This window comes from Microtus pennsylvanicus, chromosome 4 (assembly GCF_037038515.1).
Source record: "Microtus pennsylvanicus isolate mMicPen1 chromosome 4, mMicPen1.hap1, whole genome shotgun sequence".
Lineage (NCBI taxonomy): Eukaryota > Metazoa > Chordata > Mammalia > Rodentia > Cricetidae > Microtus > Microtus pennsylvanicus.
Window position 1 is genome coordinate 25,061,099 of NC_134582.1, and position 22,561 is coordinate 25,083,659.

Sequence of the window (22,561 nt, forward strand, 5' to 3'; positions counted from 1 at the left end):
TTAATTTTTTTCCTTCAAAGATACCATGTCCTCCTTAAACTTTTCTTGTATATCATGTAGATTCCCATCTTGGAGGTACATTCTGTCTATTACCTTATCAAAACTTTGTGATAAGTCTGAACGTCAAATTCAACAGCCTGAACCCTTTCAGGTAACTTTCTAATACCCTTGGATATGGAGTCAATTTTGTCTGTCATAGTATCCACTTGTTCAGATAACCTCTGATTTTCAATAATTTTAATCCTGTTCATTATTAGTTCGTAAAGATTCTATCATTCTCAGGAGTGTCATATTCTTCCTTAATGATAGAATATGGAAAAGAAAACTGAAACCTAGTAACAAGCAAATCAAGGTATCCCCATAATCATATAAACCTTGTATGATGTAATCCATTGTATTAGTAAATATAAATTTACTAATCCATTGTATTAGTGAAAACAAAGCAGTAAAATTTGCGTTAGAAATGAAAACTGCCATATTACCTATTATCCAGCAGGTGGCGCTGTTTGCTGAGTCGCAATGAAAACGGGGTCCTGTTTCAGTGCCTTAGTAGATGTTAAAAACTGGAAAATGCAAGTTTCTCAACAAAGTAAATGTAATTAAATCAATTCCAGAGACGGAACCAGAAACCCAGAATCCAGGGGTAGAGAAGAGCAACCTGGAAGCCGCTTATGCCTCCACGTGACAGAGTCACCCTGAGGGGTTGCAGCTTTCAGCAACCGCGTGCTCTGGTTCGCACCACTTAAGAGCTGTGCTTGCAAGGGAGATTTAAAAACGACTCAGAAAAGAGCAAACCACGCGGGCAGAGACTACACGGGCCTGTGGAGTTTAAATCCACGTGGGGAGGCCAAGGCCGCCGCTGCAAGGCACAGGCGGCGGCTGAGGAAGGGAGGGCTCCTGCCAAGCTGAACTCGCGGTCGGCAGCCGAGTGGGGAAAGAAGAGGTTCTAAAACCAAACGTTGGGCGCCAAAATGAAGGTGTAAGTCACAAAAAATGCCACACCAGTGATGGAGGAAGGTCATTGGCTAATAAAGGAACTGCCTTAGCCCATTTCTAATCATCCGTGTAGCGCCCCTAGGTGCGCTTACCGAGAAGATTCTAGCCTATGTCCATCCTGGGTTGGAGCTTCATTGCTTGCGTCTGCCTGGGAGCTGGGAGCATGGTGTCTCTCTCTGAGGCGTCTGCTCCCGAGAGGAGAGCTGTCGAGTCTGACCTCACTTTCTCTTCCTCTCAGCGTTTTGTTCTGTTTACTCCTCCCACCTATCTTCTAACCAATGAAATGGGCCAAGGCAGTTCCTTTATTAGCCAATGACCTTCCTCCATCACACCAGTTTGGAATTATGATTAATAGGGTGGTATTTATATAAAGGGGAAAAAACTTACAGATCACTGTCCCAGGCAACAGCCCTCTACGCAACCAGAAAGGGAGTCTAGTCGCCGGCGGAGCAGGAAGTGAAGAGAGAGAGGAGAGGGAAGTGGCCGCTTTTTTAAAGGGAGAGAGACCACGCCCCAATGGGCTGGTATCTCAGCAGCTATAGGCTGGAGGAGTGGGAGGACCTCCCGCAACACATATCTCTAACAGAAAAGGGATGCTCCAGAAACTCACACTTGGTAGAACAGGACTCTATTACAGCATGAATCATAGTTGCCAAGAAGATAGCATTTGAGACCCCCAGTGATGAGGCTTGCTGTAGTAGTGACTCTGAACCCTGGGATATAAGGACATGGCAGTGACTAGGCTCTGTAAAGCCAGGTGATAAGGTAAAATAAAATAAGCTGAAAATGGCAGGTCATCGGAGGACCTTGGGTATTGATTTCATGGGGGTGATAGTCAATTTAGATGCCATTATTTCTTCAGAAAAGGAAGGCAAGTGTTCTTCTCACATGACTGGTCTTTGAACAAATCATCAGTCAGGTAAGACTGTTTATGACTGCTCTCCCTCAGCAGCCTGCATAGCACCCTCCAATACTGTGAAAGCTAGCCAGATGTCAGGAAGCTCTGGCTAGTACCATCAGTTCTCAATGTATGTGACTAAGTGTATGGTGTCTTCAGTGATAGAATCCTACCATCGAGTTCTGGTGAATCAAGAATGATAGCAATAGACTGCATTGCTTGGCAGTCTCTGGGACCTCACTCCCTGATCAATAACTCAAGGGGAGGTATCCCACACCTGACCCTGAGCTTCTGTTTGATGAGCTATTTCTTCTGGAATGAGCATTACCCACTCACTTCTACATGCAATTAAACCCCTTAAGCACACATTAAAAATAGGATTCAGTATAGTGTTCCCAGATACCCTCAGTTATTGATTCCTTCCCCAACTCCCCCTCCTCTGCCCTTATATATTTTACTATTTAGGCTCTAAGCCTAAGCCCTCTGTCCTTGAAAGCTGTTTGCCTGCTTACATGTTCCTGGCTACGCCATCTGTACTGGAAGAACCCTCCACTTCTGCTCTGGACCCAGCTAATGTACCCCTGCCTTTTCAACCTCAGTGGGAAGTTACACCCATCCCCTCTGTTTCTACTCCTGTCCCCTCAGCCCCTGCTGTTCCTCCTTCAATGCCAGTTTCTACTCCTGTTCCTTCAGCTCCTGCCGTCACTCCTTCAATCCCAGCTCTTACTTTTCTCCCTTCAGCCCCAGCTTCTACCCTTGTCCCTTTAGCTCCTACTCCTGTTCCTATGTCAATTCTTTTACCCACTGCTCTGGACCACGCTAAGGAACCCACATCTTCCCGACCTCAACAGGCAGATACTTCTGCTCCTTTACCTCCCACTGCCTCACCACCTCCCTCCACTTGCTTTTCAGCTCTCCCCCCCCCCCCCACTCCCTGCTTCAGCAGCTCTGCTGAATTCTTCTTCTTCTCCGGTGCCTGGCTGCAGCAGCCTCCCTGCTCTGGCACCCACCTTTACCCCTCCTCTCACATGCTCATGCGCCTCTGTGGAACTTAATCCTAACCAAGACAAGCCCACAACAGTTCTCCCATTGTGAGAGGTGCCTGGTATAGATGGATTGATTAGGGTACATGTTCCTTTCTCACCATCAGAACTCTCCCATATAGAAAAAATACTGGGGTTCTATTTGTCTAATTCTACCACTTTCATAAAACAATTGCAATACCTTACCCAGTCTTATAATCTCATCTTTCATGACATCTATATGATCCTATCTAATAACCTACTTCCTGAAGAACACAGGTGAGTTTGGGAGTAGGCCAGACTGCATGCAGATGAGATTCACCAAACTCTTGCCTCCCACCCTCCTGGAGCAGAGGTGCTCCCAGAACAAGAGCCACACTGGAATTATAATACTCAGAGTGGGATTTTAGCTAGGGACCAGTTTTGGACTTGCCTCCTGGCAGGTCTCCGTAAAGCTGCCCTCAAGTCAGTAAACTATACTAAGCTCTCAGAGATCATTCAAGATCATTTTAGAATACCTCACAAAAGCTCTGTTACAGTATACTAACTTAGATCCAGAAACCATGGAAGGCAGACAGTTCCTCATGACTCATTTTTTATTCAGTGCTACTTTGACATTAGGGCTAAGCTTAAACGTTTGGAGAAAGGTGCCTTGACCCCATAGGCAGAAGTCTTAGAGTTGGCTTTTAAGATGTACCATGCGAGAAATGACAAAGCCCAAAATCATTGTCACGTGCTAATCATGACCTCCCAACCGGCCAACGTGACAGCCTGCCTGATATGTGCTGTCCATGCTGCTCCCTTGCCCCCTGGGGCTTGAGAACCATCAGTCCTATGTTTCAAATGTGGCAGAACTGGTCACTGGGCCCGAGCATGCCCTAATCCTCATCTTGGTCCCACAAGACCTTGTCTGAGATGCTATAGGAAGGACATTGGGCAGTAGATTGTCCTTGTGCACATAGTGGCATGGAGACTCAAACCCAGAAAATTCCCAAGTTGATCTTCTAGGTCTGGCCATGGACGAGTGAGGCTGCCTAGGCTCCTTTGACCCAACCACAACCATCATCTGTAAAAGGGAGCCACGGATAAACATCACGGTATCAGGATGGCCCATCTTCTTTCTCTTGGATACTGGAGCCATGTACTCGGTACTGAGGGAATTCTGGGGGCCTACCTCTCCTTCTAGTTTCCCTATTGTCATGGTAGGGGGACAGCCTTATCTACCTCAGCAGACCCCACCACTTAACTGTGTGTTTAAGGGTATTTATCTCACTCATTCATTTTTAGTCATGCCAACCTGCACGGTACCTCTCATCGGAAGGGATTTTTTTTTTTTAGCAAAAGTAGGAGCTTCCATTTCATTTGCTCCTCCCATTCACTTTACCCCAGACTTGCCAGCAGCTCCACTCTTCCTTCTCCTAGCTTCTCAACCTCCCAACCCCAATGTGTCTTTTCCTCTACCAGCCTCTCAGGTAGACCCCCAAGTCTGGGACACCCAAAACCCCTCCTTTGCTAAACACCATTCCTCCATTGTTACTCAATTACGAGTTCCTACTAAGTACATTTCTCAAACTCAGTATGCCCTCTCTCTCCAGAGCCTTGGGGGACTTAAGCCTATTATTTCTGACCTTTTAAGAAAAAAGCTATTTTGCCTCACCTCTTCTCCCTTTAACACCCCTATACTTGCTGTTAAAAAACCTAATGGAACCTATCTATCACCTGGTTCAAGACTTCTGGCTCATTACCTCCGTAGTGGTCCCTCTTCATCCTGTAGTGCCTAACCCTTACACACTTCTTTCCACTATTCCTCCAGGAGCCTCCCACTTCTCCATTCTAGACCTCAAGGATGTTTTTTTCTCTATTACTCGTAGCTCTCAATCTCAAAACATCTTTGCTTTCACCTGTACTGATCCTGACACCTCTCCACACAGCTCATCTGGACTGTCCTTCCCCAGGGATTCCGGGACAGCCCACAGCTGTTTAGTCAGGCTTTAGCCTCTGATCTTCTCTCACTGTCTCTCCCTAAGTCTAAACTCATACAATATGTGGATGACATTTTACTTTACAGTCCATCATTGGAAATCAGCAAAACGGATACCTCTGCTCTTTTAAATTTTCTGTCCAAAAGGGGTTATAGAATCTCACCTTCTAAGGCCCAACTGTCTACCCCTCAGGTCATTTATTTGGGATTAACTATTACCCCAACCCAAAAAGCTATTACCCTAGACAGAAAAAACTAATTCAGTCCCTTGCAGTTTCTTCCACAAAAGAAGAGCTTTTGTCGCTCCTAGGAATAGCTGGCTTTCTGTGGTCCTGGATCCCCTCTTTTTCTCTCCTCGCCCATCCCTTATATGAGGCAGCTCTCAGCTCTCTGCATGAGTCCATTCTCTATCCCATTACTAAACCCTTCCAGAGACTCCAACAAGCCCTTATCCAGGCCCCAGCTCTTTATCTCCCAGATTTAACTCATCCTTTCTCCCTCTATGTAACAGAGAAGGAGGGATATGCCCTTGGGGACATCAGCTGGGACCTTCTTTTTCACCTGTAGTATACCTGTGAAAGAAGATGGACCTCACCATTCAGGGCTAGGCACCCTGCATATGTGCTTTAGTGTCCGCTGAGCTTCTCATTCATGAGTCAAAGAAACTAACTTTTGGGTTGACCACCATGGCCTTCTCCCATCACAATCTGTCCCATCTCTTACAAAGGCTTACAAACCTTACCCCCACCCGAGTTCTTTCCTTCCAGGTGGCACTAGTAGAAGATACCACACTCACTTTCAATGCTGCCCACCCCTTAATATCTCAAATCTCCAACCTCAACCTAACAATAATTACTCCTGCATAGAGATCTTAGAAGATCTACTGCCCCACCCCTCACATATATAGGAGGGCAAACTCTCCCAGGCCACTTATTCCTGGTACACAGATGGCAGCTGCTTTTTATGTGATGGGATCTGTAGAGCAGGCTATGCCATAGTATCCAATACTGGGGTAGTAGAGGCACAGGCACTCCATGTTCATACCACTAATCAGGAGGCTGAGTTAATAGCTCTTCTCTGTGCCTTCCAGTTAGCAAAAGGACACTTTTTTTTTTATTTTCGAGACAGGGTTTCTTTTTTTTGGGGGGGGGGAGGAAACAATTTATTTGGCTTATACTTCCACATTGTCATTCAACACTGAAGGAAGTCAGGACAGGAACTCAAGCAGGGCAGGAACCTGGAGGCTGGAGGTGATGCATAGGCCATGGACAGGTGCTGCTTATTGGCTTGCTCCCCATGGCTTGCTGGGCCTGCTTTTTTATTAAAACCAGGAACACCAGCCCACAGACGACACCACCCCCACCAACCCCTAATTAAGAAAATGCCTTACAGATAGACCTTATGGAGTCCTTTTTTCAGTTGGCTTTTCCTCCTTTCAGATGACTCTAGCTTGTGTCTAGTTGACATAAAGCTAGCCATGACAATTGATCCCTTGTCGAGACAGGGTTTCTCCGTAGCTTTTGGTTCCTGTCCTGGAATTAGCTCTTCTAGACCAGGCTGGTCTCGAACTCACAGAGATCCACCTACCTCTGCCTCCCAAGTGCTGGGATTAAAGGCATGTGCCACCACCGCCTGGCAAAAGGACACTCTTTAAATGTTTATATAGATGCCAAATATGCCTTTCATATCCTCCTGTCCCCCAAAGCTATCTGGAAGGAGTGTGGGCTTCTTACAATGAAAGAAGGATCCATAACTAACTCAGGTTATATTATGGACCTGTTAAAAGCCTCCCATCTCCCCAAAGCTATAAGAATTATTCACTGTCAGCCTCATCAGACCGACAGTTCCATTATCTCCAAGGGAAATAACTGAGCTGACCAAGGAGCTAGAACAGCAGCATTCCAGAGCCCAAACCTACCTCAGTCATGTTAGGGGGTTCATACAGTACAGCCCACATTCTCACAGACACCCCCTGACACCCAGAAAATTCTGTCCTACCTACATCAGCTCTTTCATCCTAATTGTAAAGCTCTGTTTTATTTTGTCAAGGCTCACCTCCAACCCACCCCTGAGGACTTAGAGTTCTTAAAAGCTATCACTGCATCTTGTAAAATCTGTCAAAAGTCAGATCCCAAGACCAAATATCGTAGCTTCCCTTTTCCCACCCACCAGGCCAGGGGCTCCCTTCCAGGAACTGACTGGCAGCTGGATTTTACCCATATGGCCCTGGTCAGAAGAGTTAAATATCTCCTGGTCTTGGTGGACACAATGTCTGGGTGGACTGAAGCGTTTCCCACCATTAACAAGAGGGCCCAGACAGTTTCTGATGTTCTCCAAGAAATCATCCCCCGGTTTGGAATTCCAACCTTTCTTCAATCGGATGATGGCCCAGAGTTCACTTCCCAGATTTCCCAAAATTTGTCCAAGACTCTTAACATCCCCTGGCATTTTCATATCCCATACCACCCTCAGTCTTCAGGGAAGGTAGAACAAACTAACCATTCCTTTAAAATATGTTCTTGTTAAAATGTCATAGGAGCTTCACCTTGACTGGGTAAAACTTATGCCTCTGGCCCTTCTAAGGCTTAGGGCTCTCCCCAAAGGCCCCCTTTGCATCTTGCCCTTTGAACTCATGTATGGGCGGCCAGTTTTAACCTCTGGTCTCTCATCTAAAACCTCTCTCTTCCTGATCACCTCCTTACTCTTCTGTTATCCCATCTATCCTCCCTATTATGGGATTTTACCGACTACTCATTACCTCAACCATGTGTTAATTCATGCTTACCGCTGATTAAAATAGGGGATCAGGCACTATTCTCTCCCCAAGACCAACGCCTCTCATCCCTTTCCCCTAAATGGCAGGGCCCCTTTAAAGTAATTCTTATAACTCCCACAGCTGCCAAGCTAGAGGCACTTCCTCATTGGGTTCACCTGTTCCAACTTAAACCCTTTACTCTTCCAGCTCAAGATACTCCCTTGTATATGGTAACTCAAACAGGGCCCTGTTACCTTAAGTTCTAGAGGGCACAAAGATCAGACACTCTTTCTCCAGTTCCAGAAAAATAAAAGTCTCATCCTTCCTCAACTCTCCTGTGGCAAAAACTCCATATACTCTCCCTCTTCCTCTTTCTCCTCCTATTTGTTTTTACCAACTTCTTTATATCTTCAATGTCATGCTTAAATTTTCAGTTAACAATTCAGCTGTTATCACAGGGACCATCATAAACAGCCAGAGGTACAAGGACTGTAAAAAGCCCAGGTGGAAAGAAACAATACGATTTTGTAGCCCCAAACTCCAAAATATCTCACAAAACAGACTTTTACATAACAGGTTTATCACTGACTGCAACAGTGTTTTCTCGATGTTAACATAATACCATGATGCAAAAGGAAAACCAGTGCCTTAGGATTTACTTCAGGTAAAACATTTAAGGGTCTAATAATTATCCTTTTCAATAACTCCCCCCTTCTTCCCCCACCATCTTTCATTCTATCATCCTAATCATAAACTTTTAATATGTCTAAAATTTATTTCTTTTCAAACATTTTTTTCATAAGCTCCAGGGAGTCAATCAGACCTACCTAAACGGACCAGACTCACCCAGAATAAATATCATTTAATTCTTCCCTTATCATTCCTGGTCTCAGGAAACCCTGGGAAATTCCCTCCTTCACCCCCTCTAAAACCTCCCCTTTATCTTCCATCTTGGGACTCTCCTCTCTTAATCACTGGTATCTAAAATTTTTTTCCAGACATAATTTTCTGCCTTTCCAGCATCTTGCAAGGTCCAAGCTGCCAGCCAGCCAGTTCCTCAGAGCCCAGAAAACACAACAGAAATCAGCCACCCCAGGATGTGGTCAAGCATCTCAACTCCTTGACACCCACAAAGTCAGTGTGAAGCAGTCACGAGAGACCTTACGATGCCCCATTCCCACCCATTAAGATCCTCAATCCCCCAAATTTTTATAATAAACAAAATGGTGAAATGCAAGTCTTCAGCCACAGATAAGGCTGCATTTCTGGGTTCTAAAGGCAGCATGTGCAGAGAGGCCCTCAGGCACAAAGCACCCCTCATAACCTACGTGCATACATGCATGGTTACATCCATGTATGACTCAGCTAAAACCCTTGAGCACATGCGTGAGCCACCCATCATCTGCATCATCAGAGTATGATATAGTCACGCCAACCCCCTGTGCACATGTGCTAGGCAGCTTTTAAAAGCTGGATGCACCATCTCTCGCTCTCTCTCTGCACACTGATCCCCAGGTATACACACCCCCTCTAATAAACTCCTAAGTGGGTTTGTTGGGGTTCCATGTTTCCTTCTCACTCATGCCCAGGTAATTTCATCAACATCATGGTCTTGACCCCCTTTGCTCATATTATCATGCCTCCCTCTCTTGGACTGGTCTCCAGAAGCTTAACCCAGTGCTTTGCTGTAGATCTATCTCTGTATGTGCTTCTAACAGTTTCTGGATGGAGGTCCTATTCTGACTGGGGTTCTATGAAATCTCAAAGTAATTTTAATTTGAAGTTTTTCCGATGGCTAAGATGTTGAACACTCTCTGCTGCAAGAGCTCCTTTGGTCAATAGCCTTTAAGATACCAGCCCACTTGGACTATATACATGCTACTATAAATGCAGATATAAAGTGTGTCCCCACTCTCTCGGGAATAGATGGGTGCTGCCAGGAGCAATTGTGTTTCATGTCAACAGGATACTAAATTGATTAAATGCCATATTATACAGATCTTTGAAGTGGTTGAAGTTTACCTATCTGTACAGAATACAATCTCTATGTATCTAAAGAACCTAATTAGTCTGACTAAAAGTATAACAAACATGAATGACTATTAACCTATAATACTTAATACCTATATTAAGATTAAAACTTCATATTAGAATATTAAACAAGCTTTAAACAACTGTGCAGTAAAGGAGGACAATGACCCCAAAATGTAAACAATGTATAAATATCTTGATCAGAGGTAGAACTATATAATGCAATATGATAAATATATCCTAAAATTGTATCAATATATAAAATGTCTTAAACAGAGGAGGAAACTCTTAGAGCCCATGTGCCTCCGACACAGATAATTCTTTTCCCTAACTGGACTGGTATGTAGCCGCAAGGAATAATCAGACACAACTTACATGGTCATCATGGAAGGGCATCTCAGGGTCTTTTCTCCTTACTACTTCTTGCATTTATTCTCTAAACAGCTTATATACCATCACATAAATTGAGAAGGAAAATACATTAGACTGTCTCCTAGGTAACCAGGTGAATGGCCTTTTGTCATGTCCGCATCTACACATCTGCTGAGTATGCTAGCTGTCACATAGGCCTGAATTAGCATCTCTTTAAGATATCCTCCAAATTACAAAGGAAGGAGCACCAAACATCTTGACCATTGTTAGGCAGAGACAGCTTGTCTGCAGAGCTATGTGACCACCTCAGATGGGGCCTATGGCTTTTGTGCCTGGCTGCCACACCATACAGAAATATGGGCTACAGGAAACATGCCTACGTGCAATCTGACAAAATAACTTTGTATAGGTGTACAAATATTGTAAACAGAAATAAGAATATATTCAAAATAACAAATATCATTTGAACTTGTATCAACATACAAAAATCTATACCAATGTAAACTGTTCATAAGTAGTAGCTCACAAGTATTCACTCTATTACTCACTATTATTATGGAGATGCTATATATTTTCCAGTATTTATCTTTGTCATTATGTCACAAATCAGGTGATTGTGAGTATGCAGCTTTATACCTAGGTCCCCAGTCCTACTCCATTGATTATTATGTGTTTTGTGGTAGGACCATGGTATTTTTACTAGTATAACTTGAAATCAGTGTTTTAGATTTTTATCTTTACTGTGAAGAGACACCATGATCAAGGCAGCATATGAGAAAAGACATTTAATTGGGTGCTTGCTTAGAGAATCAGAGGGTCAGCCCATGAATGTCATGATTATGGCAGCAATCAGACAAACAACGTGCTGGACCCAAAGATAAGATTTGGGAACTATATACCACTCTCAACATCTATCCACAGAGGGCTGTTTAATATGCACATATCATCAATAAACTATAGACTGACTCCAAAAATTATAAAGGAGGTTTCTGAGTCCTATGGATATATGGAAAGGAGAGCACTCAGTCACTGCTGGTGGGAGGGCAAACTGGTACAGCCACAAAGATATTTGTGTAGAAGCTCCACAGAGAGTGAAAATAGACCTGCCAAAAGATCACGCTGTGTCACTCCAAGACAAAGGACTCTACATCCAACTACAGAGCTACTTGCACATCCATGTTCATTCATGCTCTATCCACAATATCCAGGAAACAGTCTAGACAGCATCAGCTGAGGAAAGGATAATGACAATGTGGCCCCACTACAGAATGGAATATTACTCATCTGTTAAGCAAAATGACACTATAAAATTCTTAGGAAAATGGATGGATCTGGAATCATCATTCTGAGTGAGGTAAAACAGGCCCAGAAAGATAAACATCATTTCATTTCTCTCATTTGTGGATGTTCGCTATCACTGCTAACAGCCCACAAATCACAATCCCAGAGAACATAGACAATAATGAGGACTCTAAGAGAGACTTACATAGATATAATCTACAAGGGTAGTAGAAAAAGACAAGCTCTCCTTTGTAAATTGGGAGCATGGGGACCTCGGGAGAGGGTTGAACAGGAGGGGAGAAACATGGAGGGGAGCAGAGAAAAATGTAGAATGCAACAAAAATTAATAAAAAATTAATATATGTATTCTGTCTACATCATAAAAAACATATGTGTGTTCAATTTGGAAGATGCACAGAGGTTTTGAAATTACTATGTGGCCATGGGGTGGGACCAGCAAGAGAGGAGAGATAATACGCACTGGTAGAAAGGGCTAAAAGAAAATTTTGGCTCAACAATGGTGAAAATGAGGAGTGAGGGGCAGATAAGGTAGAGGAAGGAAAATGGAGAGATAAAAACACTTAAAGATTTTCAACAAGTCTTATGGAAATCTGGCACTTCAGACATTTCCTTCAGACACATATATAAAAGAGTTAAGATGGAGTTGCCCTCAACTAGAACAGCAACATCTTTACTAGACACCTCAGGGTAACAAATAGAAAGCCCAGTCCCAGGACATAGTTTTATTTACTTCCAGTGAGTTCCCTTAACATTGCAGGTCGTTGTCAGTGCTCTTATATATCTTCCAGAACTTGATTCTAAGACCCTATTAGTGAAGATGCCATGTACTTGCATTAGAGAACATGGAGAAGTCAAGTTAATAGTGACCCAGAAGCTTTATTCCCGCTGGCTGGCTTCATAATGCTTGAAGGTTCCAGCCACACTGTCAGGGGAGAAAAAATTAAGTATGAATCATTCCTAGCTATGAACTCTGTGAGCTACAATAATGACTGGCCAGATTACATATACGCTCCAGTGTAATTATGGCCAAAACATCTTGGGAGGAATCTAATGCTTACTGAATGAATGTAATAATTTCTCAACAAGATGGAACCTGTAACTGAGCAAGAACCTAATGCTAGACAGGTCATAGACCCTAGGTGAGAATTATTGTTACTATTCTGCTAAATGGACATAATATTAAGCTACTTCCTTATGAGTTATCATTATATCCATAGGATGGATATGGGTATAATGATATAAGATACAGGTATAACGATATAAGACATCTCTCAACCCTTATCATGGAAGCTTGTGTTTGCAGCAGATGATCATCAATCCAGAGATCCACAACTAGCCAAGACACAAACTAGGACAGGAAAGACTATCCAGTTCTAAATGGAATATATTAATTCTACCTCCAAAGGCACAGGAATGGTTGTGGAAGAGAGGATGACAAGACTGAAAGAGCCAGAGTTGGTGTATGGTGACAGGGAAACAGGGTCTTCTGCACACAGTAGGGCAACTCCACATATTAGCTTACCGTGGTTGTGACACCATGTGTGAGACCTGTGAAGCTCACACTGGACAGAAAACCAGCTTAGGAAGGGGAATTGAGAAAGATAAGAGTTAAGGAATATGAATTTACAATCATGAGAAAATAAGATTGCAGTCAGAGGGGGGTAAAATGAGTTTTGTCTTGAATGAGACTAAAATAACATCTGCATAGAAAGCCAGACAATGTGTTGTGTGACTTTAGTTCAGCCTACATTGGTGGAGTCAGGGAACAGAAAATTCTCTTTCCAGGGTTGTGCTCCTGTCTATTTAGTAAGCTGCTTCTTCATGTTCCTCCTGTTTCCAAACCTCGCATTTCACATACTTTATTATTTTAGGACTACCCAGCATTTACTGCCTTTAAACAAAGAGATAATAAAATGATAAACAGGCGATAGTTTCACTTTCTCTTTCTTCTTCTTGGAAATGCAGGGAATTCTAAAAAGCAACAAAATCCATAAGTTTTGATGATTGGCCAATACACATTGAGAAGGAAGGGGCAGAAGTCAGAAGAGTGTATAAATCCTGCCCAACTGTCTTGAGCTTGCTGCTTTCTGCATAGGAAGCAGAGGTGGGTTCCAAGTGAAGAGATTGGAGCACAGTGGAGTGTGGTTCCTGTAGCTGAACTACATACAGAGAGCGTATCCACTGGACACAGGACAATCTGGTAAGTGGGCAGTGACATTAAATCTAACTTCTTCTAACCTTCACCATCTCTTTTCTCATAAGGGCTGATAGAAAACAAGCCATTTAGGAACATGCTCTGAGAGTGAAGGGCCTCAGTTTGGAAGCTAAGGATCTTTGGTGGGAGACTGGCAGGACAGGCTTGAGGATGGTCTTTGCCAAATACCCAAGCTGAGGTAGACCTAAGGTCAATGATCTTGTTAAGGTTTTGAGAAATATACATCCAGTTGTGTTAGCTTGTAGCTTGTCTTGTGTTTCTTCTCCCTAAAATGATTGTAAAGAAATGGTTCAGGTAATAGATTATCTTTGTAGTGTGCATGTGATTGTTGTACCTCACTCTCATTTTGTGTCCTAGAATAGAGCCAACATTTAATTCCTTACATCCTGAGACTGCTGGCCTGTGGAGAGGAGGTCTCCCTGCACGCTTCTTCTGCTGCAGCTGGCTATGGGAATATGTGCCTGAAGAATCTTCTTCACTATGTTTTTTTTTAATTGTAAAGCAGGAGTACTAAGATCTCTCCATCTGTGAGGAACATGAGCTGTGTCAGGATGTGGTGACAGATGTCATTTAGGTAGGCGTTCTTTTTTAATGCTTACTGTGTCATGGCCTTCTCATTCCCTGTGTTCATATTCAGTGGGAAGACTTCGCAGACAACTGTCACACTGGAGTCTGCATCACAGATCTGGGAGCTAGACCTGAAAGAATGAGAGCAAAAGTTTGAAAAGGCGAGAACAGCTTGTGTGATTTCAAGGACATTGTCTGTACCTTGTGGGTGACTGTCACCTTCAACAGTAAATCTGGCTATGCTGTTCATTTGACTAGGCTTAGCTTGTCTTTACCCACACATTCCACGCTTGTATTTACGGTGAGACTGAACGAAGTTTTGCATCTCTGGTTTCTTGCACAGCTGTACTATTTGTGCTGTAGATTGGACAGGGGCTGCCTGTGCAGTGAGTCTGTACATGCTTGTGCAGGCCCAAGGACACAGTATGAGTCTATGGAGTTCCTTGTTTTGTATTAGACTGCTTTTGCACTCCCCAGACTCTTGGTACCCACTGTCTCTGAATGTAGTAAGAATTTAGTTTCCCACTGAGCAGTGAGAACTATGGAACAAGTGCAAGGATTCATAATAAAGTCTAAGCAATTTCCTCATAACCCTCAATCACTGCCTAATGATATATCTGTGTGTTGATGGTGAAGAAGTGAGCAAGACAAAAGCACTCTCTGTTACCTGAGTTTATTGTGTTGTGGGGCCCAGACAGCAGATGAACTCAGACAAATACATATTATGTGGCTGTAGAGAAACTGAATCATAATGAAAGAATGGCGTATGATGGAGGCAGGTACATATTCACATCCAGCATGGATATAAAACCTGAATTGTATCTAGTTGAAGCAGAACCTAGAGAAAGGTGATTAATAGTTATATGGCTACTGGGCAGGGCACAAAGACATGGAATCAGTGACTAAGTTCAATGTCTTGAAGTGAGAAGACAGCCTGAGATAACAGGGTGGCTAAAATTCAGACACCGTTGGCTCCAGAAGTGTAATAATGAAATTGAGATGTATATTATATGTAGTGTGTGCACCGTAAACCTAATGAATGTTCCCTGACTAAAATGGGAATCCTCGTGGTGCCTCTCATGATTGACTTGACATGGCATGATTTCAGTGACTATAGAATAACTCTGGCAATTTGATCATCCATGTTGTTGCAAGAATGATCACAGGAAATATAGCAATGCAATGACATCAAATATGGGATTGAGGAGGTCTTCAGAAGAAAATGTATGAAAAATGATCAATTGTGAGTATATTGGGCTGGAGAGATGGCTCAGCCGTTAAAGGCTAAGCTCACAATCATAAATTGTGAGTATATTTGGAAATAGAGCTTAATTCTGTAAACAGATTTGATATGGATGAGATAGAAAGAAGAGGCTCCAGTGTGAAGGTAGTATTTGCTGTTTCCTTAACTGATGGTGAGATCCATTGTGGTAAGGTCTTATAAGCAGGTATGTGGAGAATAAAGGGTAGGACTATGGGATCTGAGCTAAATACCCAACAATTAAACTCTGGTCCTTAAACCTGTCAGCAAGTGTATTTACTTACTGAGTCATGTTACCGGACTTACTCAATTTTATTGAGCTAGGGTCTGAACTAGCACAGGATAGTTTCTAACTCATTATGCATCAAGGATTACCTGGAAGTACTGATCATCTTTCCTCTGTATTCCGATTACCAGAAGTATAGGGATCCAAAAACACATGTAAAGGGATTGAACCCAAGGCCTTACTCATTCGAGAAAAGCTCTCTACCAATTGACTAATGTCTCCAGTGCAAAGTTGCATTGCTTTCATAAAATAAAAGGTTTAGAAGAAAATGATGAATCTAAATGATTGCTTGAGAACACTGAAATGTATTGAAGTTACCAATATTTTACAAATGCAAACTTCAAGGCTAATGTAATTTTATAATACTGCAAGTTTATATTCCTCATGGAGAAGAGTTTCATGTCATGAAAAAGACACAAGGAAAGTAAATCTATGCAAATTAAGATTTCAACAAAATCCAATCTGAACTTACTGAAACCTTTTAAAACAAAAATAACACAGACAAAAGAGATTGATTTGATTGTTAGAGATTTTGCATTGATTAAACACTGATTTCAATTATCATTCATTATTATTTACTTTTCAGTGTGCAAAACTAGATGTATTTTAAGTTTCTATTCATTTGAAAGCACACACCGAGGGAAGAGAGCACAGACGGAGAAGATATCTTGGATTTCATACAGAATAATCCAGTCTGGTAAGATGCAACACAGTTGCTCATGCTTTTGTTCTTGTTGGTGCTGGTGAAAGAACACATGAAGATTTTGTATTATTTTCCCTTACTTTACTTAAGTATTAATTTTTCTCTAATGAAGGGTTTACTTGAGAGCTAGTAGAAATTTGTACTAGTTTCCTTTCTGATGCTATTATAAGCACTATGACCCCAAGAATTTTGAAAAGAAAACTTTTTTTATTTTTTTATTTTTTGGCTTACACTCTGTGTTCACAGTCTATCACTAGGGGAAGTCAGGGCAGAAACTCTGCAGGGATAGAAATGGAAACAATGGGAGCGCATTGTTTGTTTATGGGCTTAATCCCTTAGCTTGATAATGCTTTCTTAATTTACCCAGGAGTCTTACCACTAACACCGGGCTGGAACCTCTCACATCAATAATCAGTCCAGAAAATACCTAATAGGCATGTTCTCAGTCCAATCTCATGGAAGCAATTCCTTAAATGAGGCTTTCTCCTCAAAATGGGCTATAGCTTGTATCTTGTAGACCAAAAATAACCAGCACAACATATATGGTAACTAGTCAACATCAGAACATAACTAAGGGTGAAGCACAGTGAAAGAACAGAGTGCTAAGCAAAAAGGCATATTCAGTCTCCTGCAACTTACTCTCTTCCTTCTTTCAGGGTACAATTTCAACACAGCCATGGGTCAGGTTTTCTCTCCTGCATCTAAGGATGAAGACAATGGAGATTTGGAGTCCAGTTTCACTAACTATTTTAAGAAGATTAAGACAGAAAACAAAATAATTTCTCAGGAACATATCCATTTAATAGAATCTCATCTGGAAAAAGGAAACATTCAGGTGGCAAGCTCTGTAATTAATGATGCATTAAAAAATATTGGTAACACCCCAATAAATATTGCTGTGATAGGAGAGTGTGGAGCAGGGAAGTCCAGTTTCATCAATGCCCTGAGGGGTGTTGGACCTGAAGATGAAGGTGCAGCTGAAGTTGGCGTGGTATTGACAACTATAGAGAGAACGCCATACAAACACCCCAAAAATAAAATGTTCATTTTATGGGACCTGCCTGGCATTAGAACTATGAACTTTCCAATGGAAGATTATCTGGAGAAAGTGAAATTCCAAGAGTATGATTTCTTCATTATTGTCTCTTCCGCATGTTTTACAAAACTTGACCTAGACCTTGCCAAAGCAATCAGATTTATGAAAAAGAATTATTACTTTGTGAGAACCAAGGTGGACCTGGATTTAGACAACGAGAAGAAATACAAACCTCGCACCTTTGACAGAGCAAAGACCCTGCAGCAGATCAGAAGCATGTGTGTGAATGCCTTCAGACGGAATAACATGGATGTACCACAGATTTTCTTGATTTCTAACAGCAATTTGTCTAACTATGATTTTCCATGCCTGATAGACACAATGATAAAGGATCTTCCTGCTCAAAAGCACCACAATTTTATGCTTTCCTTGGCTAATATTACAGAGGCAGCCTTTAACAAAAAGCACAAGTCTATGCAGCAAACTATCTTGTCGAAAGCCAAGAAGACTCATTGTTTAGCTACTATTCCTAAAATGAGCATCCTCAAGTGTGATGTGGAGGAGCTGAAGGTGAAGTTAAACCACTACCGAGTCCTCTTTGGAGTAGATGATGAATCCCTGGAAGTCATTGCTAAGGATTCTCATGTGCCTGTTGAACACTTGAAAAAAATCATTAAATCTCCTTATTTGTTGGAAATTAAGAAAAGGGAAACATTAAAAGGAAATCTTTTGAAATATTTGGAGAAATTTACCTCAGACAATGCTTCACATCCCTACTATAAGAAAATCGATTACTTACAACTTCTTTTCCTTGACACAGTGACTGAAGATGCCAAAGTTGTCCTTAGAGAGACATACTCAAAAACTAGTTCAACCTCATATCACCCACAGCTACTGACCATGGATAAGTATTACCCTTTCCTCAAGTTCTTGGCCGGATTAGTGGCTGTTTTTTTGTTTTGTTTTATCTTAGGTTTTAGGCATGAAGAGGGGAGTAATCTCCAAATAACTTTTTAAATATTCAGATCGTTTTAATGTTACTATATAAGAATACACATATGTAATTTTTTTAAACTAATGAGTTAATTATACAATAGATTATTTATTCAATTACACTTAAGGTTAAGGCTCCAACCCAGGCCTTGTAGATGCTAGGCAAGCATTTTATCGCTACACTATGCACCTCACCTCTTGATAGCTTTTAGATTTACGTAAGATAATAGTCTGACTATTCTTAAATTCTAAACTTAAAGAATTTAATTCCCATATCTGTCAGTCTAACCAAAAATGATAGGATCAGATTACATATTGTCATAATTCTAATAGACAATGCAAATGAAATAGGTTCTTCAATGTTCAACATAATCGTATATAGCAAACCAATAGTTACGTATTTTTAATTCATTAATAGTAAGTCAGAATTAATTTGAATCCCTTAAGGAATTTGATTTATTTGAAACATTTATATTATTTAACTTACAGGTGCATGTGAAGGCCAGAGGAGAACTTGCTTAGTCAGTTTTTTCCTTCCACCATGAGGGGTCAGAGCATCTAACTCAGTAATGCAGGCTTGTTGCTAAGGACCTTTACCTGCTGAGGATCTCACAGCACTAGTCTGAGTGAACCTGGACAAGGCAGTTAGCACAGTGGAGATTCTCTGGCTCCAAAGAGGATGCTGAACTGACTGTGGACTGCACTGGACAAGAAGGACTGGGGATACTTTTCTTTCAGACACATGCATCAAGGTAGGAGTGATAGAAAGCACTATAAATTTGCAGTGTCTGGTTTTACGTGAGGTCCTTGGTCTATTTGGGGTAGATTTTTATGCAGGGTGAGAGACAAGAATCTAATTTTGTTGTCCTACATGTAGCTGTCCAGTTTCCCAGCACTGTTTGTTGAAGATACTCCTTTCTCCAATTGATTTTTCTTAGGTGATTTTGTTGAAAATCAGATGGTTGTAGTTTATGGCCTTGTAGCTGGGTCCTCTACTCTCTAGCATAGATCTGAGTCTGTTTTTGTGCCAGTGTCATGCTGCCTTTATTTCTATGGCTCTGTAGGGTAACTTGAAAGCAGGCATGGCATAACCTCCAACAATACACTTTTTACTCGGGATTTCTTTGACTGTCAGGGGTGTCTTTACTTCCTTATAAATTTTACAATGTTTTTCTATTTCTGTGAAGAAAGGCATGAGAGTTTTCATTGGGATTTTATTGACTCTGTAGGTTTCTTACAATAAAACAGCCATTTTCACAATATTGCTTCTTCTAATCCACGATCATGGGGAAGCTTTCCATCTCTCTGTGTCTCTTTAGCGTATTTCTTAGATGTTTCAGTTTCATTGTAAAGTCTTCCATGGCCTTGGTTAGCTCTATTCCAACACTTTTCTTTTTCTTTCTTTTTTCCTTCCTTCCTTCTCCCCCCCCCCTTTTTTTGGGTAAAGCTATCGTGATTTGGATTGCTTCCCCAATTTCTATTTCAGATTGTTTATCATGTGTATATAGTAAGGCTATTCGTTTTTGTGTATTAACCTTGTATCCTGCCACTTTGCCTGCTTTGGGGATCCTTTTCCTCATTTTGTGTTGCTTTATCCAGCCTTAATGCAATTGCCCTTACTTTTCCTGAAAAGAAAAAAAGGATACTTATTCTACACTCGCTGCTGGGGTTTATGTGGCATGAAACGTGTTACCCCTATTTTAGTCATGAAATCTTTACAATTGGTTAATAGAATCACAAGAACTCGTCCTGAAAATTGCAATGATTCCTTACATTTATTAGATCCCACTATAGTTTTTGCCACTATGACCTTTTTTTTTTTTTAAAAAAAACCTATCCTAGGACTTGTTGGATTACAGCAAAAGGTTTCTAAAATAGCCTGTCTAATTTCAAAAGCTGCTAATATTGCGGCAGTAATATTTGCCAACTTTAATCAAGAAATGAGAAGATTGAGGACAACTGTTCTACAAAATAGAGATAGTATAGACTCTCTGTTACTTAAACTTAATCTTGGTTGTCAACAATTTACTGGAGTGTGCTATTTAATATCTCTGATATTTTTCTCGTACTATTGACAAACAAATTGATCATTATGTAAAGAAATAGACAAAAATCTCCCAGACAAATTTTGACTGGCCAATTCGACTAAGATGGCCCCCCTACTTCCACAGCCCTCTAATGTTATATCTACTGGTCATTGTAATCAGGACCTGTGCTCTGCAATGTGTGGCTTGCTCAGTCACCTGCCAGACAAACAACTCTAGTACCATTGCTACTTAACGACATTATTTAAGACAGTCCTCTCTCAAGGAGTTGACAGAGACACATAAATCCAGGGCCAAATTAGGAACCTGCCTGACTCCATTTGGAAGGCAGGAGCCATTACACTGTTTTGTTATTATGAATTTCTATCTCTGATTCCTGAAACTGACCCCGCCCCAATCCATGACCTTGATTTGTATTTGGGAACACTCAAATGCTTTGTTTCCCTCCCTGATTACCCTAAACCTCCCTAATCATGTGACAACAACATGGTGGAGGCCTGGTTTTATTGCTGCTGTTTTTTTTTTGTTTTCATAATATTTTTCTGTAACTCTTTACTGCTCCATTGATTTCTATAAACTGTCTTTGCAAGTACTCCTGATTTTACCCCTTATGAGGGCCTTAAGAAATGAACTCAGAGTTCCTCTATTTAACTGGACCAGGGGGTAGTCTGTGGCCAGCTCTCAGGTGCACTGCAATAAAAATCAAACTTGCTTCAAATTTGGCTCACAATTGTGAAAGTTGTCTTATTCTCACACAGTGGGATTAACAGAGGGGAACATCGCTTGGTCTTTCCCAAAAGGGAGAAATTCTTGTATTGAAGTGACACACACACATACAAATAAATAAATGCAAAGAAACTATATTAAAAACCGTAAAGAAATGCATCAACTCATAATAGAAAACACATCAAAATAATATCGAATCTCCAACCAGCAACCCTAAGTGACAGAGAAATTTGGGGCAGTGAATCTAAAGCCCTAAATGTAAATCATCGCAGTTAATGTCACTATACACACAAAGCTATCTTTTAAAATTGACAGAAAAATAAGAACATTTTAAGACAAGCACAAATTCTGAGAGTTATGACTACTAATCTAGTACATACCTAAATGAATACTGTATGCAGAGGAAGAAAAGGACAGTCTCAGTCGCGACATCACAGGAAAGAAAGCAATCCATGAGAGAATAATGAACAGGGGAGGAATCAGAAAGACTGCATCTTGTCCAGCACAGTGAACCTGCAAACAATGGGATGTGGGGGAGGACATCTAATCAACCAGAAGAATAACCAAGATGACAAAATTTAGCAAACCTCTCTCAATGGTTATCTTCATTATAAATAATATCAAAGGTAAAAGAATGAAGAAGCACTGACTGGATTAAAAACAAACATAAAACTTTAAACATTTAAGTTCTGTGTTCTCTCAACTAATATGAGATATGAATATCCACACTGTCTCACCCACTGAGCATAACCAAATCCCTGAAGAGAATGCAGAGAGCATCTCACTGAGGCTCTGAAAGAGGGAACAATGGAGTGTCCATTCCTAAGTAGAACATCTCTATGATATCCCCTGGTCTTAGTTAGGATTTCTCTTGTTGTGAAGAGACACGATGACCATGGCAACTATTATAAAGGAAAACATTTAATTGGGGTGGCTTATAGTTTCAGAGGCTTATTCCATCATCATCATGGTGGGACATAAAGGTGTACAGGCAGACATGGTGCTGGAGAAGGAGTTGAGAGTTCTATATCTTGATCTACAGACAACAAGAAGTGGTCTGTGTCACTGGGTGTAGCTTGAGCATAGGAGATCTCAAAGATTACTTTAGTAACACACTTCCACCAAAAAAGGCCACAACTCCTAATAGTGCCCTCCCTCAGAGCATATGGGGACCAATTACTTTCAAACCCCCATATACTTCCATTCACGTGGCTCAGGGAGCACCAGAGAAGAGGAAGAAAAATGCAAAAGCCAGATGTCAGGGAAGCTATAAAGCAGTGTCTTCTGAATATAGCAAGGAGGTTGTAGTCATGACTCACAGTAGTTGTAGTTGTTGGTACAAATCCACACAAAATCAAGTCACCAATACTAC

At 41.4% G+C, this 22,561-nt stretch overlaps 1 protein-coding gene across 2 annotated transcripts in view; it reads left to right on the top strand.

Moving 5' to 3' along the window:
- The window catches only part of LOC142847678 (interferon-inducible GTPase 1-like), a 43,482-nt gene extending 24,998 nt beyond the window's left edge, over nt 1-18,484 (top strand). The window contains exons 1-4 of one of the 2 annotated variants that reach the window (XM_075968597.1): nt 8,656-8,786; nt 13,323-13,557; nt 16,273-16,383; nt 17,046-18,484. In XM_075968597.1, the coding sequence (XP_075824712.1) occupies nt 17,066-18,442 (1,377 nt within the window). In that variant the 5' untranslated portion in view covers nt 8,656-8,786; nt 13,323-13,557; nt 16,273-16,383; nt 17,046-17,065 and the 3' untranslated portion in view covers nt 18,443-18,484. Of the gene's footprint in view, nt 1-8,655; nt 8,787-13,322; nt 13,558-16,272; nt 16,384-17,045 lie in introns of those variants that run through there. The other variant, XM_075968596.1, reaches the window with a different exon arrangement.
- Nucleotides 18,485-22,561: the final 4,077 nt, after the last annotated feature.